General features: G+C 34.4%; 1 protein-coding gene across 1 annotated transcript; it reads left to right on the top strand.

Annotated features, from left to right (window-relative positions):
* The first annotated feature begins 348 nt into the window (after positions 1-348).
* Positions 349-906, top strand: LOC149177319 (uncharacterized). The gene has a single exon (XM_089421718.1). It carries the CDS (start codon positions 349-351, stop codon positions 904-906), a length of 558 nt encoding a protein of 185 aa, XP_089277844.1.
* The last annotated feature ends 17,048 nt before the right edge of the window (positions 907-17,954 follow it).

Below are 17,954 nucleotides of genomic sequence, written 5' to 3' on the forward strand. Positions count from 1 at the left end.
AGCCCGTGGCATCTTGCGCCATGCCTGCACTTGCTGGTAATTTATTGCTTTCGCCCTTTTCCCTTTGGTTTCCTCCAATCCCCAAGCTGTTATATGCTGCCGGAGGATATGAATTTGAACGACGCTGATTTTGGGGTTTAACTGTCAGGCATGAAGATAAAGACTGATACTTTGATGGCGATAAAGGCAAAGGAAATTTATTGCTTTCGCCCTTTTCCCTTTGGTTTCCTCTAACCCCCAAGCTGTTAAATTCCTTGAGAGCCCACATATGCCTGACCATTGCAGTTTATATATTGATATCCACCAGAAGGAAGTCTTGGAGAGTGGATATCAGCCATCGGAGGGAAAATGGCAAACCAATATTCCACCAAAAACTCTTTCGAAAGCCTGGTTGTAGGCACCATGATGAGTCGGCTAAATATGCGCAACCCTTTTCTGGACACCAATACCTTCCTATCCAACTCGTATGATCGCATCATCGTGGACGAGAGCAACAGCCCATTGGAGAGAGAGGAGGCGAAGCTAGAGAAGAATATCGTTCAGATTATATCCAGCGGGGACACTGATAAACTGAAGGCGAACTCCGGCCAAGCCGTCACCATTGGCGACCACCAGGTTCGCGTAGGGTTCCACGAGGACCCAGAGCCCGGCTACCGCGTCTGGGAATGGCACGGTCACATCATGCTCTATGATGAAGAGAAGGGCTACACGACAAAGTATATCTACGGGAATTTCTTCAAGAAGGCAACTGAGTTTAAGCGCAGAGAGGCTAAACCCCAAGAGAAGAAAGACAAGGAGAACGAGGCCTCCGATGGAACTGTGGGCTTACGAGGGCTTATTGATACCATCAACGAGATGAACGCTCGAATTTTGTGCAAAAATATGAGCGTCGGGTCCTTCGAGTGAAGCTGCACGGTGGTTAATCACCGAGGTTTTTGGGCTTATGGTTTATGCGAACTACTTATGGTTTGTGCGAACTTACTAGTAAGAAGCCCCCCCTTTAAAACAAAAAAATTATGTGCATTGGTTGGTTCTGGTAAGTCAGCTAATGCTTTATTACTTTGGGAAAAGTATTTTTTGTAATAACTGGTGGGTGGTAGTTGCAATATGAAGACCTGAATTACTTTTGAGATAATTGCAGCATTTAAAGGGGATTCGTGCTTGTAAATCAGAAATGTCATGTGCTTGGGTTTGTTTCGAATGTGGAAATTATTCAGTTTTTTCTGATGTTCCCAAACAGGTCTTCAGGGTTTCCATGCCCTGTGCATGTTGTTGTTGGACACAGCAATTGCATCCAATTCTGCAAAAAATGTTGTTCTTTGTGAAATATAAAGGACCTTTTATTTGTGTGAAATCCAGGTATTATAACCGCTGCTCTGATAAAATTTAAATATATTGTTTTGAAATTGCATGGTTGGTGGTCTAGATGCAATAATATGTATTCACTGTACCAAACTCTGTAGCTATGTTGTCATAAGCAGAAAGCAGCTGAAAGATTTCCATAAATTGCATATTAGATAAGGCTTTCGACATGTTTCTTATATTAAGAGAATATTATGGACAATAATTCATTTATTATCTCCATTGTAGTTTCTTTATGCTACTTCTTTTTAAAAATAGTTGGAACCTGTATTGTCTTAATCAAGATGTATTATTCCTTATTAAATTTGTTATTGCATATAGATAAGGGAGGTGTTCTAGGCCCAGATCTTATTTTGCTATTGCACGTAGCGAAAGGAGGTAATCTAGGCCTGTCTGGTGATAATGTGATGGTATTTTAATAAAATGAAGAATAGAACCATATCTTGGCAGGGATTAATTATTTATTTTACTTATCATATTTGAATAACAATAAACTACTCTAGGCCGGTCTGGGGATGATGTGATGGTATTTTAATAAGATGAATTACATAGCCATATCTTGGTGGGGATGAGTTAGTTATTTCACTTCATATTTAAATAATAATAAACTAACATAGATCCTGTTAAACAGGGGTATATATTTGAATAACAATCAAGGTGTATATTTAAATAGCAATTATAAATAAACTAGCATAGATCAATGTTAGCCCGACAAGATATATTGTGTTATTAGTTGTTGAGAGGTAGGAATCTCAAGTTTTTGATCCTTAATAAATTATGTATTATTTGTTGAGAGGTATGCATTTCAAGTTTTTTATCCTTAATAAATTAATTTAACATTGATTTATTGGTTAGTTTTTTCTCAAGGATTTAAAAAAAAAAATCTTGGTTCAATATAAAATAGTATATGCTAAAATTCAATTTGAGATGGTTCAGCATAAAATTTTATATACAAAAATTCAATTCGATATTTTTCCATGGGAGCTTTAGGTGCAGTTTACTTTGCAGTTTTACAATGTAAAACTGTTTTTTTGGGTGGGTATTTTCTAATGTAAAGTTGATTCCAAAGGGAGTTCTTGACGTTTGTTGTTTATTTATGTAATAACAATTATATCTATCTCTGTTTGTGTTGAATTGAGAAAATATCCTTCTCTGAGCTACGAGAAATATCTGGACTTGAGTTATGAACTTACCTTCTAAATCGAGGATGCAAAATTTCACTGATGAACTCGTATTTTATCTTGGAAGGTTTGATGGCTTATACCATTAGTTTGGTTGAAACATATAAATAGCCCATTGTCCATGCATTGTGTGGTGATCAAGGATGCAAAATTTCGCTGATGAACTCGTATTTTATCTTGGAAGGTTTGATGGCTTATACTGTTAGTTTGGTTGAAACATATAAATAGCCCATTGTCCATACATTGTGTGGTGATCTCACAAATAAAAGAATTTGTCATTTTGTGATTTTAGCAGCAGATTGGGGAAACCAGTCACTGACTTGGCCAAAAAATAATGGGTGTTATGGTAAGGAGAAAAGAAAAGTTTAACCCCGCAATCATATCATGATCAAGTCACATCTTGTTTCTAGCATTATTTTCCTTCCAAAATTTAACTCACTTCTTTTGTGGACCCCAAGGTTCATCATTCAAATTCATAAAGCTACTTTGAATCTACTGAGGGTTAAAATGGAACTATTTTGTATTTTTATGTGTGCCTGTGTAATTGAAGCTGAACATAATTGCAAGGGTCATCTTTATTCTTCCCTGGAATTTAATACAGGTGCTGTGCTTTCTGTTATATGTAATAGGATGTTTCCCTGAAAGGTTTCCCATGCTGAATAGGATCTATGTTGTGCACAAATGCAAATTTAAGGTTCCACACATCAAAATTTAATGCACTCCAAGTGCTATGCTTTTTCTGATTTTGATGCCCAGCTGACTTATCTTAGGATTTATGTGTGCAATGCAATTCTAGGGTGCTATACATTGCAGTTTATGCTCCACGTGCTTTGTAATTTCTGTGCCTCCCAGAATATTACATTCTCGATTCTGTGCACTCCGACCTTGTTGCCCCGGATACCCATTAATGACAGCAACAGTGACAACCAAAGAAGAAAAGTATTATGAAGTTAAGGTTGAAGATGCAGAGGACGAATCAGATTCTGAAGTTGGGGGAGATAAAGACAACCAGCAAGTAAAGGGCAAAGGATTGAGTTGGGCTGATGTAGACGACAATGGATTGGATAAGGCACAAAAAAGGCTCATAGAAGCTCTGCCTCCAAAGTTGTCTAGAAGGAGCAAGGCCTTGATGAAACATATAATTTGTTTATCAGAAGAGGATGATCCATCTGAATTAATCATGAAGTGGGTGAGAATAATGAAGCCCAAAAGAGTAGATTGGCTTGCAGTCCTCAAACAGATGGAGGAACAGAACCTCAACCATCCCCTCTTCTTCAAGGTCAATGGCTTTTCAATTATTATAGATGTGCTTCTTAAATATAGATGGACTAAGTAAATTATTAACCAAGTTGATCTGTATGACATTTTCTTTTCAATCCACTAATGCCTTTACTGCTTTGCAATTTATGCCATACGAAGATTCTTGGCAGTGTTATCAGACTCTTCGCAGTCCAAGTGGAGTCGCGAGTTTGACTATGTTTTAAGAGGAAACAGAGTCTAATCAGCTGAATCTGAATCAATCCCGACTTATTCTTTAAAGTTTAACTCATAAATATCACCCAAACTCGCTGTTACCACTCAAATACCAAGGAGACTGCCTATCCCAGGGGGAATCCGCATGATCAATTTAAACTTAGATTGTTGGGGGAGAAATTGGAAAATACTAGCATGAATTGACTACTATTATGCTTAACTCAATCAAGTCGATTCATTCGTCAAAGATGTGAGAATTTGCAAGTAAATTGTTGAATTAATCCCAAAAGGAGAAGTGAATATCACATTATGCTTTTTATGCTATTACTAATGTTGAGATCAAGTGTGAAATACCCCAAAGTGAATGCTTAAATGGTTACAAACAATTAGATTAATGTTGAGAACAAGTGTGAAGTAATCCCAAAGTGATGCTTAACTGATTACAAAATGTAGATTAATGTTGAGAACAATTGTGAAGCATCCCCAGTGATGCATAATTTGTTATAAAATTAGATTGATTTGAGTCACAAGGTAATTCTGAATCTAAAACCCCTGTTTAGATAGAGACCATTCACGTATGGAAATTGCAACAAGTAATCCATAAAGTCCAATTTTAAATACCATTCAAAAATTGCAACTGAAGACCATAAGCATAATGTTATTCAGATTTTGTGATAAATCATTTTTGCTTCACGTATTACTCCTTAAGAGAGTGATCTTATTCACAAAAATGCAGCGAATTTGAGTCATATCCAATATCTCTAGAACCAATGGGTATTGACACGCTCAAATAGTGCTTATCAAAGTGTTAGGTTGTAAGCAGTTGTGGTTATCAATTTGAAACGTTGTCTTAGTACGTGTATGATCACAATATAAGCAATGAGATAATATTTCAAAGTATTTCATATATCAGTGTTATCATAAGAAATAGTGATTGCAAATGAATGAAAACAAAAAAATCTAAAATGCTATACAAATAATTCCAAGTGAAGTATTACTCTCTTGATTCTGCCTTAAACTAAATCTACCCTTAAATAGTATAGCCTTAAGAAAATATTCCAACCATTAAACTGTCAACTGAAAATTTTGAATTAAGTCATTTGGCCCACTCCTTGTAATTCGTCTCAAAGTAAAAACATCCATTCCTTTTTTAGCAATATTAAACCGGATTTGATATAATTGTTGCAAGTGCAAGTGCTGTGATATGCTAAAGCAAGGTCTAGAATTATTCCCATTATTTAAGATATTTTCCATTAGCAAAACCTAAACCCTAACGTCCTCTTATTGGAGCAAGACTGACCTTCTTCAAAGCTTATATCAGTTGGAAAAACAATGGCAATCCTTGCAAAAAACCTAGTCATCGATAAAAGAGAAACATAGAGCGAAAACCTCACATTGAATTTGCCCCTTAATTGCATTCTCCCAAATGTTTTTCAACTAAGCTTATAGAGGAACTGCCACAACTCCAACCGTGACTTTAGCAAGTGAATCCTCTTTTCTATTTATAACATTCAAATTAAACCCTGATTAATAAAATAATATTTCTTTACAAAAGACCTTGGTATCCTCCTTTTTTCCCTTTGAGTGAATAAAATAGGCCCACAATGCCACTTGTCATCTCCATAAGGAAAGAGCTAGCCTCTAAATCTGTAGAGAAGACCTCAACATTGTGTCCTTATCTCAAAACACCTCAAAAGGTGACATATGCCTTTAAATATGTGACAATAGATTAAATAATGTGTCCTCTTTAGTTGGTGGTCTGCACTGATATAAGCTATATTCTTCTCTTCTGGAAACTTTCCAATTTTGTCCCTCAACATTCTCGTAGATGTTTTCTTCCAAATTGTTGGATATAATTTCAGGGGTAATTTCCAGCATTATTTCTCAGTTTCCCCATAAATCAACACTACAATGATTGCAGTGATTCCTGGCGTTGTCTTTTGAGTCACTTAGCAGTGGTGAAAGTCCTATTTCTGTTTGTTTGCTTAGGAGATTTTTGATGTTAGGTACCTTTCCTTGGTTTTCCATTTCCCCACTTACTGCTTGTTTTTTGTTCTTGTACTCAATAAATAGAGTCTTCTTAGCAGCATCATTAAGGTTCTTTACTTCAAATGGGGTAAATTCCTTTCTGATGCAGCCATGTAGTTCTCAATTTTTTATCAACACTTAAGGAACTTCTACTTTGAGATTTCGCAAGCTTGTTGATTTCTTATATTCAGTGGTGTAGTCCTCAACAATTTTTCTTCTGTTTGTGAAAATATCACAATTAAATGGATCTTCTTCATATCCAATATCGTAGAACTAATCCTTCAACAGCATTTTGAATGTCTCCCATGATACTATCGAGGGTCTCCTTTGCTGCTTCAAAGATTGCATATAGCTGTCTCACCTTAAAGCATGGTGGAAGATAACGAGGAAGTCCTCAAATTCAGAAGGTTTCAGGTTGTTTACCCTTAGTATCCTCTTGATGAGAATTTCCTTCTTTCTTGAAATTTACTGAGCATTCCTCTTTCTTTGTCATTAGATGGGTCATCATTTTTGTTAACATACCAATATTTGTTTTTAACCGACTAAGGATGATCTTTGGTTCTTCTCTTTCTTCTTGGTATTGTTTGTCAATATGAAAGACCAAATACACAATGCATGGGAGATGTAAAATATGATCTTTATATCAAATGGGGCCATTGCATACAATGAGGCAGATCTCCTTTTATATTACTGGTTATTTGTTGTACAACTAATTTCCCTAATCACGTTATTTACAAGTGAATTTGAATTAATCTTACCAAAATGCTTAGTTCCTTGAAGTTTATCTATTATGTTATCAATGCATGACAATGGATATTAGTTTTTAAGGGTATGGATCAACAATCGTCAACACTTTTAACTGCTTTGAAGTTTTGCTTTGCTCCGTTGGATCAGGTGACACACTTTTAACCATTGATTTGAAGTGTGATTGCTTTTTCCAAATATCAATTGAGTTGCCTTATTGCTTTTTCCAAATATCAGTTGAGTTGCCTTACTGCTTTTTCCCATTCTTTTATGTCACTATTGAAAATATTTTTACTGCTTTTTCCTTGCCAGTTCTTGTTGCTGTTCTTCTTCCCTGGCTTCTGGCAAGCACTGTTCTTTTGTGCAGAGAAAGGCTGGTTGATGGAGCTCTTCGCATTCTGCACTAGATGGACTTCAATAGAGAAATCCCTGTGGATACCCAAATCTACCATATACTCCTAGATTAATGCACTGTCCAGAAATTATTGGAAGAAGGCAAGCAAGTCCACGCCCACATGAAAATCACAGGGGGCTCATCAAAATCCCTACTTGGCTGCCAAGCTTGTTTATCTTTATTCTGCCTGTGGAAGCATTGTCGATGCACGGGCGGCATTCGATGAAGCCTCTGAGTAGACTATGTTTATGTGGAATGCTTTGCTCAAAGCTTATGTTAAGAATGGGTTCTATGAAACCAAGGCTATGGAGATTTATAATCAGATGAAGTTATCTGGCACGAAGCTCGATAATTTTACGTTCTCAATCATGCTAAAGGCATGCGGAAGCTTAATGGACCTGCAACAGGGGATGGAGATTCATGGGCAAGTTTATCAAGACCGGTTATGAGCTTGATGTCTTTGTGGGAGGTGTGCTTGTGGATATGTATTGCAGGTGTCGTTCTGTGGAGGATGCAACCGAAGTGTTTGAGGAAATGCGCCATCGAGATGTGTTCACATGGACAGCTATGATCGCTGGACTCGTGCATAATGGGTTTCATGGCGAAGCATTGGAATGTTTTCGGCAGATACATGTGGAGGAACACAAGAATGTTTCACTAAGAAGCAGTGCTTCTATTTGGACCTCGGGAATATCTCTATACTCCTGCGCTTGATGTGCACAGGGTGTAGTTTATCACAGATACTGAGTTTTTCATCAAATGGGATGGGCATTGGGATATATTTCTAGACGAGGATTTTCCCACAGCATCCAATCACATTAAGGCGAATGCAGCAGAATTCAAATAGGTGTTTTTGCATGTGCGTACAAGCTCATATACAGGTGCAAGCAATAAGTTAATTTCCTGATACTATGATGTTTAAAGTTTCTGTAGTTTATTGTCTAAGGATGGATTCTACATGCTATTTCCTGAAATTATGTTCAGGGCTTTTATATATATAATAATTAAACTATGTATTCAAAGTTTGCCTAATACTCTTTGTGATGTAAATAAATTTCAATGAACATCAAACTATTCTCATAATTTGCATGGATTCTTGCAACATATCATCGGCAGGTTTTTTTTCCCTTCAATTTTGTGATTCGTTCCTTCTGGTCGAGGAAGGTTCCGGACCTTCACGTCTTACCTGAGCTCAAAAAGATAGAACAATATCAAAGGTCAATGAGCAAGTAATTCAAATGACAAGTATAAGAGCGATACAGTGCACTATTGCAAGTAAGATGGAATGTTCACAAATCAATGGGAGAGCCTAGACGCATTATAGGCAAGCCACTGTCGTCAACACTTTCATTCTCGTTGAGACATCTGGCATGGTTTCCTACTCGACCTCTGGGTATAGTCCTGCTTGACATATGTGCACAGATTTTACGTCACCTTATAATATTTATTATTTTAAACCAAAATACAGTTCTTTCAATTTAACATTTCTATCGACCTCTCTTTGCACCTTTTGGGACAATTGCTAGTAATATAATTATTTTCTAATTAATAATGTAAAATGGCCTCATTCATACAATGATTAATACAAATCCAACCATTGCTAGTAATATAATTATTTTCTAATTAATTATGTAAAATGGCCTCATTCATACCATGATTAATACAAATCCAACATGACAAACTCTGGTATTATAAATAAATTAGTGTGGTATTATAAATAAATTGGTGTGAATATTCAAAAAATGACAAACTCTAGTATTATAAATAAATTGGTGTGAATATTCAGAAAAATCAAAGCAAATTAATTATATTATCTATTCCGTTTTAGTAATATTAAAAAGAAAATATAATATTAATTTTATATTGAGTAAAATTATAGAATAATAATATTAATTATGTTGTAATTTAATTTATATAAAAGCTTAAATTTAATTATATATAAAATTTTAATTATATTATCTATTCATTTTTAGTAAATATTAAAAAAAATATATAATTTTAATTTTATATTGAGTAAAATTATAGAATAATAATATTAATTATGTTGTAATTTAATTTAAATATTAAAAAGATAATATAATTTTAATTTTATATTGAATAAAATTATAGAATGATAATATTAATCATGTTCTAATTTAATTTATATAAAAGTTAAAGCTAATTATATATAAAAGTTTAATTTTAAATTATTGGGTAAATTATAACAATTTTATATAATAAAAATAAATGGTAAAATCTCACAATTTTGAAAGAATTTTAAAATAAGTGAATTTCCAAAAACAACAGTTTAGTTATGGGGGAATTGTTGGGAATGTAAAAAATGTGGAAATTTGGGTAAAAAACAATGATAGTTAAACTAAAGTTACTCTTTTGACACACAACTATTTTGACAAACTAAAGTTACTTTTTTGACACAACTATTTTGACAAACTAGTTGTTGCAGATGCATGCGTATAACCAACTCTGTTCACTCAAAGTGTTATAAAACTGTTTAAATTTTGTGGAAGCAAAGTTAAGTTAAATACTCAACAACTTTAAAAAGATTTAAGCATCTCAGAGTTAAGACATTGAATTAACTAATGAGGAAAGTCAAAATATCTAAGAATCAACTGGACTTGATAATTAAATTTTGTGAAGCAAAGTTAAGTTGAATACTTGACAACTTCTGAAAAATTTAAACATCTCAAAGCTAAGACACTGAATTAACTAACGAAGAAAGTCAAAATATTTAAAAATTCACTGGACTTCGGAGTTAAATAAAAAATATTAGACTGAACTAGAAATTAAAATATCTAAGTATTAACTGGAAGAATTAATTGACGAAGGAAGTCAAAATATCTAAGAATTAAATAGACTTGGGAGTTAAATAAAAAATACCAGATATTCGACTTGACTAGAAATTAAAATATCTCAGAATTAACTAGACTGGAGAGTTAAAAAAATACCAGAAAATAAATCAGAAATACCATGCACAACAAACAGAAAACAAACGGAAGACATAGATTGAAACCCTAAACAGATTTATCGATTCATTCAAGCGGAATTTATACCCTTGTCGTATTGGTGAATTTATTTCTGCTTTAGCAATATCCCAGTTTATGCATCTGACCTATCCCTCTTTCAATAGACACCCTTTGCTGTTTCTTCTTTTTGCTTTGCTTTACTTTTCTCTGACGATTTTGCATTTTTAGCCGATTGTGGTAGCGAGTACAGGCCCAGGCCCAGGCCCTGCAAATTCCATACGCGATGGACCATGCAGAGAAGCGGGGGACAAAAAGGAGCACTGGCGCGTATATACCCAACTTTCTCACAGGTATATATCTATATATATATATATATATGAGTTTGTCTAAGGTGTTTAAATTTTCCCCACTTTGGATTCTCATATTAATGTTCTATGTAATACTATGACTTAGAGTTAATAGAGAAATGAATGTTTTATGATGGAGTTACTAAAGAAATGAAGGTTCTACCATGGCCTTTGCCATATTTTAAGTTAATAGAGAAATGAATGATTGTCATACTAATTTACCATTATTCTCAATTAATAGAGAAATTCTCAATTAATAGAGAAATGAATGATTCGCGCATTAATGTTCTACCATGATTGGCAATACTGTTCTACCATGATTTGCAATACTTACAGTTCTACCATAAACTGGCTATACTTAAGAGTTAATAGAGAAATGAATGTTCTAGAATGTGTAGAACTCGAGTTGAATTGTTTTTATTTTGTTTGTATGTATGAGGATTGGATCTATGATACAAGGTTTTGAAATATTTATGTGCAGGCTATTGACGAACTAAAAGAGCTCTGCAGTATTGGGCTGCAGTAACAAGGAACCATAGCCGCCCCTCTTCGGTATTGGAAGGCAAGGCCTTGAGGAATGAGGTTCCCGCCATGAACACATTCAGCCACCTCTTAAAATATTTCTAAGCAACAGTGCTCCAAATAGAAAAATCTGCACTCTGAATTGAATCTTTATTCATTTTTTCCACTGTTTCCATCATTTTCTCCATATACAGTAAGAATTTATTGCAAGGCAATTCTGCTCTCAAAGCGAATCTTTTCGCTGGCTTTGCACAGCAAAAAAGCCTGTGGACAATTATTTATCTGTGAAAGAAGTAGATTACTTCACTGAATTCAGTGCAAAGATGTTTTCTTCTATTCCTAGTGATGCAACAAGTAGCCAGGCAGAAAAGAATTGGTATCCCCATGGCTATTATGTGGAAAGTCCTAAGAATTCAAACGCAGACACAAACAGAGCCCGCCCAAGCTTATCTGAGCCAGACGATGAGTTTTTGAATCCCCGAAACTCTAGTTCTGCTATTCTTTTATCTTCGCGACCAAGCTCCGCAACTTATTCTTTTGAGCTTTCTTCTGTATGGAGAAGGAACGGGTCATCTAGGAGACCTCTGCGCACTTTGTCAAAAATAGCAGAAGATTCAAGTGAAAAAGAACAAAGTTTTCTAAATGTTTCTGGGCTTTGGATGTGCTTTTTCTATGTGCTATGCACTATAGCTGTTGTTTCGATTATTGTATGGCTCATTCTTCACCCACATCCACCAAAATTGAATATTCAGGTAAACTAGCATTATATCTCTATCCAATTTAAAATTTTCTTTATTAGGAATAGATGGCTCACTAGAAACAAAGAATCAAATTTCAGTCAATCTACTAGAAACAAGGCATCTTCATGTTTATTGTAAATTTTGAGAATATTTTTTTGAGGCATCACCTATATACTTGTAGTGCAAGAGGATACAAGCGATATGAAAGGGATTCCCATCACCAATTCCCGACTCTAGAATTTTGGTGTTTGGAATAGATTTACCATAATCTCACCCCATTTGTTGTTTTGAATCTAATTATCAATTTGATCTCTTTTTTCCCCTATTTTGCAATCACATAAATTTAATGTCAAAATATTTTTTTTTTTTGCATTTCACTAAAAACATTCCTAACCATGAATGCTTACACTCAAATTTGTTATTGTCAACCTTTATATAGAACTCGCCTCTTCATTTTTTATTCACACTTACGGAAGATAAGAATTACTATTTAGCATTTTTCCTAGTGATAATAGCATGCTATGTGCAGGACTTGAGGTTTCTTAAGATAAATGTTTTCTCATTTTTCCTACTGATAATAGCATGCACATACTGATAATAGCATGCTATGTGCAGGATTTGAAGTTTCTTAAGATAAATGTTTTCTCGGGCACTGATAGGACGGATGTGCCAACTTACTTGATTTCAATAGATTCCATGTTCAATATCTCAATTATGAAACATTCCAAATATAACAAAATGGATCTTCATCATTCTGAGTTTACACTCTATTACAATGAAGTTCCTCTTGCAAAAACCCAGGTGATCCAACTCATTACAATATTAAATTTTTTAGTATCATGGAAATCACTTTTTTTTAACAATACAATTAATTATGTGCAGGTATATGGTGCTTTAAAACAAGAGAGTAACTCCATTGTAGCGCATGTGTCTTTGCGCTGTTCAGAATCTCCTCTGTATGGAGCGGGCTACATGTTGCAGGGGGCAATTGCAGAGAAGGGATCAGTTGAGTTTCTTTTGAGAGGAACCATTCATACAAAGTTTAGAATGATCAAAGGAATATGGAAGAAACATTTTAGTCAAGATATTAAATGTAATAGCGTTGTTAATTTGTTGAAGCTTCAGGTTATTCATATGGATTGTAACACGATATTTGAAAGAAGAAAATAGAATACCAAATGTTTTACTAATGACTATTTATAAAAAATAATGTTTCATAGATGCTGCTTCTTTTGTAACATGATGGTAAAAGCTCTCAAAAACTGTAGCGGGCAGTTATCAATAAGAGATTTTCCTAAAGACCAAGTTCTGGTCATGACTCTGCAACAAAGAATTATTGAAAGTGGAAACGAAAATATTCTTCAGTATGACTAGTCATAAAAGTCCGAGTCACTAACCATAATCAACACGTCAAACAACATAGCTTTGAATTTAAAGCACTCGACTTCCAAGTTATTATTAATAGTAGAAGAATCAAGAACCATCTCATCCTTGTGTGTGAGGGAAAGGGAGGGAATAAGGAAGAAAGAAAGAACCCGCTAAATCCATGGATCTCCGATCGGGCTTTACAAGTTCACTCAAATCTGGGAAGAGCGCAGTAAACCTAAACCAGTGATCGATATTTCCAGGGCCGAGACCGCTACCACTTGATCCAGCCTTTCCCGAAAGAGTCTCTTCGCATCTCCGAGCCTACTCGAAATCTACTTCACTGGAAAATGTATCATATAGCGAACGGTGTAACATTCATAATGCTGAAACTGAACAGATATCTTTCTTAGCTTGAGCAACATTCTGATCGGCAAACAGATAGTACAGCATTTTAATTTTGTTCTATTTTTGCTTTTTGGATTACTGTATCCCATTTCTAAACTATATTTAGATTGTTTTTAGCAACTTTATTTATTTAGCCACTATGTTTTTTTTCTGATATATTTTCTCAAATACATATATTATACTGGACTATTATTCTCACTGATACATACACTAAACTTTTTAAATATATATAAAAACCAACTTAATTTTTTTCCCATTACAGGATTGTTTCTTGGCATTGATGGTAATGAAAACATATAAAAATGAAATAACCATTCAGCATATGCTATTCTTCTCCACAAAAAAAAAATCCTGTTCAAAAAAATTCATTAATTTAACCATACTTTCAAGTTGTGACCGAGAATCACGGTGGACCGAGCCCAGATCTTTCCATAAACCCAAACAACAATTTTATAAAAATAACGAGTAATTCTATCCAAATCGCAGCTACTCAAAATACAAAATGCACTTGCGATAACCGAAACCATATGGCTGTGGCACTAGCAAAACCACTGCCAGAAATATTCGTTTGCTTCTCTGGAGACATCAACAACTATAACAGAGTTCCAGATATTTTAGAAGCAATAACTAAATAAACCCGAGGCTCGTTGCGATTTAAGCATGTATTCTCTGTAGACATCAACAACTATACAGAGTTCCAGATATTTTAGAAGCAATAACTAAATAAACCCGAGGCTCGTTGCGATTTAAGCATGTATTGATAAAGTTCTAAGGAAATTTACCAAATTTTTTTATTTTTCACCTAAAGAAAACTAACTGTTAGAACAAAATGTCAAATTCGGATAGAAAAACATATGTTTGGGATAAACCAGAAATATTTATTGAAAAATGTCGAAAGGCAAGAGTCAAAAACAACTTTCTACACAGGTTAGAGTAAATAATGCACAGATTTCTGGCAGACATGAGAAAAACATGGTTCGACCCTGTTTCCGGGTGGACGAGCTTCCAAACCCCAACTGTAATCAAATCCAACAAATATCAACGGAGATAATTCCAGCTAAAAGCACATCAAGAAATAGCGAATAAGTATACTGTCCGGTAACCGAAACGATTTACCAAACCAAACCCTCTGCAGAATAGCATAACCAGAACGACATAAAGAAAATAATAGTCGATAAGCCAGCAACGTATGGCAGCATCGCATAAGTTTAGAGAACGTTCTCTGTGGAACATAAACCCAGGAAGAGTAACTCAAGATAATACAAAATCGACCATTTTAATACACATTAACAAGCTTAAGAGCGTATATGTTCTTTCAGTGCCAAAATTAAAACAGAGAATGGACTTACAGAAGGTAGCTATTACAATTACAGAGTTGGCCAGTGTGGCTCAAAATATCAGAGGTGAAATCCCCTCCAATTTAACAAGCTTCTTAAAACAAAAACAAAACAAAAAAACAAAAACAATAGACGTGATTCAGAAATAAATTAGACTATATTCTTATTAAAAAAAATAACAGGGATAGAATGCGGTGTTTTTAAATAACAGGGATAGAATGCGGTGGAACAGGGAAATATTTTCCTAAAGACCAGGTTCTGGTCATGACTCTGCAACAGAGAATTAAACTAGTTCTTTCAAAGGAAGGTACGCAACCAGAGGTGAGTCCAAGACCCTGAATGTGAGGACTCAGGCCTAAACCCTGTCGCTCGACGTAACAGAATTAAACTCAGGGATTACTGGTTTAAATTCTTTAAAGATAAACATGGTTCGACCCCGTTTCCTGGTGGACGAGCTTCCAAACCCCAACTGTAACCAAACATCAACTGTAATCAAACCCAACAAATATCAACGGAGATAATTCCAGCTAAAAGCACATCAAGAAATAGCGAATATGTATACTGTCCGGTAACCGAGACGATTTACCAAACCAAACCCGTTGCAGTATAGCATAACCAGAAGGGCATAAAGAAAATAATAGTCGATAAGCCAGCCACGTATGGCAGCATCGCATAAGTTTAGAAAACGTTCTCTGTGGAACATAACACAGGAAGAGTAACTCAAGATAATACAAAATCTACCATTTTATTACACATTAACAAGCTTAAGAGCGTAAATGTCTTACAATGCCAAAATTAAAATAGAGAATGGACTTACAGAAGGTAGCTATTACAATTACAGAGTTGGCCAGTGTGGCTCAAAATATTAGAGGTGAAATCCCCTCAAATTTAACAAGCTTATTAAAAAAAAGACATGCTTCTTAAAAAAAAGACATGATTCAGAAATAAATTAGACTATATTCTTATTATAAAAAAATAGGGTCAGAATGCGGTGAAACAGGGAAATATTTTCCTAAAGACCAGGTTCTGGTCATGACTCTGCAACAGACAATTAAGCTAGTTCTTTCGAAGGAGAGTACGCAACCAGAGGCGAGTCCAAGACCCTAAATGTGAGGACTCAGGCCTAAAACCCTGTCGCTCGAGGTAACATAATTAAACTCGAGGGATTACTCGTTTAAATTCTTTAAAGAAAAACATGGTTCGACCCAGTTTCCGGCTTGCTGTTGACGTCCATTTTTTTCTTTTCGTTTTCCTTTGCTTTGAGACTTCGAGAGAAAACGCAAAAGATGATTTCCGCGTCGGTAGACATTGGTTTGTTTTGCTTTTTGTGCAGAATATATATGAAATTAATATATAATTTTTTTTATTAATTGAAAATTTTATAATATCTTTTATTTCAAAATTTATCTTAAGTTTATTTTGAAAAATATAATTTTATTAAATAAAATGATAAAACATATACAATTTTCTTTATCCAACTTAAAGAAAAGTGAAATATTTTTCCATTTGATAAATGATTTTTCTGTTTGGTGGGACAGCACGTAATGTTGTAATTACTATAGCTGTGTAGTAATTGATTTTGGGGATGGTTATAAAGTTTGGTTTTGTTTATTAATTTTATTTCTTTTAAATAAATATAATTTTCAATTTACGAAATTTAATATTTTTAATTTTTTATGGGTTAAGTTTATAGATTTGATTTGTTTTACTTCGTTTTTAATGAGAATGGTCTCAAGAATAAGAATTCAAAAAGTCGAATTCTTTGTCATTATTTATTAGTTGTTGAACTACCAGGAGGATTATTTAAAGGAAATCTACGCGAATAGATCTTCACGCTGTTATAGGAAATTCAACATTTCAAAAATATTAATTTAATCATTAGTTTTTATTATTAGTTGCCTTTTTATTGAATGTAACCTTTGTTTTGTGGTCAAATTGTATTAATCGTATGTTATTATGGTGTGGTTTTTATAATTTTAATAAAAGTTTTGAGAAAATGTTAGAATTTTTTTATTTCTTATTAATTAAAAAAAAAAAACTCTTAAGAAACAGTGTTTGATAATTGATTTAAAAATAAAAAATTGTTTTTAGTGGCCATTTAATCAGTGATTCTTTGACATTAACACTGACAATATTGTTATCATATTGCTCTTTTTCATGATAATATAACTAAGGCAATTGCAGAGGCTTTGCGTGAGCCAGAGGGGATGAGTAGGGCTACGCATTTTCAAATCATATATAATATGAATGTTTACGGAGGATGGGGTATGTGAGGAAGTAGGGCTATACATATTCTACATATATTCAAATCATATATCGTATGAATGTTTACTAAGGATGGGGTATGTGAGGAAGAATGAACATATTATTGTGTTTCATTGTGCGATGTGGTGCATAGGGCATTGTAAAACTATTATTGCCTATCTATGAGAATTTTTGCACATAGTTGATTTGTTGTGAAATTGTATGTGCGAGGGTTTTCACGAGTGCTCTGACTCTGTGTTATTGCTCCAAGCATTCGTGTTAGAATTTAATCTTTACAAAGCACAGGGTATGTGCAAGATATTTCATTGTGTGGAGTTCTTTTTAGGACGGGGTGTGCAAGATATTTCATTGTGCAGAGTTTTTTTAGGACAGGGTGTGCAAGATATTTCATTGTGCGGAGTTTTTTTTAGGATGAGGTGTTTTCATAGTGTGGAAATTGAGGGGGCGGGAGGGGGGTATATTGTATAAATGTTTATAGAGGACGTTTTATGTGGGGGAGAACATATAATATTATTGTGTTTTGTTGTGTGGAGCTTTTACTGTGCAAAGTACAAAGTATGTGTGGGAGAGCAGTTGCATAGAGCTTTTAATTAATAGTGTAATTTTCGTTGTGCTACATGGTGCATAGGGCATTGTAAAACTATAAATGTTAACATGTGAGATTATTTTAGCACAATGGATTTGTTGTGAAATTATATGTGAAGGAGAATGGGGAGTTTCATGAGTGCTCTGACAGTGTGATATTGCTCTGAGCATAATTGAATCTTAATCTTTGTGGAGCGCGAGGCATGTGTGGGAGATTTCATTGTGCAGAGATTCTATTAG

This window comes from Pinus tabuliformis, chromosome 4_1 (genome assembly GCF_031772625.1).
Source record: "Pinus tabuliformis cultivar Carrire ecotype Pingquan chromosome 4_1, CPIR1, whole genome shotgun sequence".
Lineage (NCBI taxonomy): Eukaryota > Viridiplantae > Streptophyta > Pinopsida > Pinales > Pinaceae > Pinus > Pinus tabuliformis.

Excerpts from the sequence above, each read along its gene's own strand:
- LOC149177319 (XM_089421718.1), top strand. The coding sequence starts at position 349 with ATGGCAAACCAATATTCCACCAAAAACTCTTTCGAAAGCCTGGTTGTA.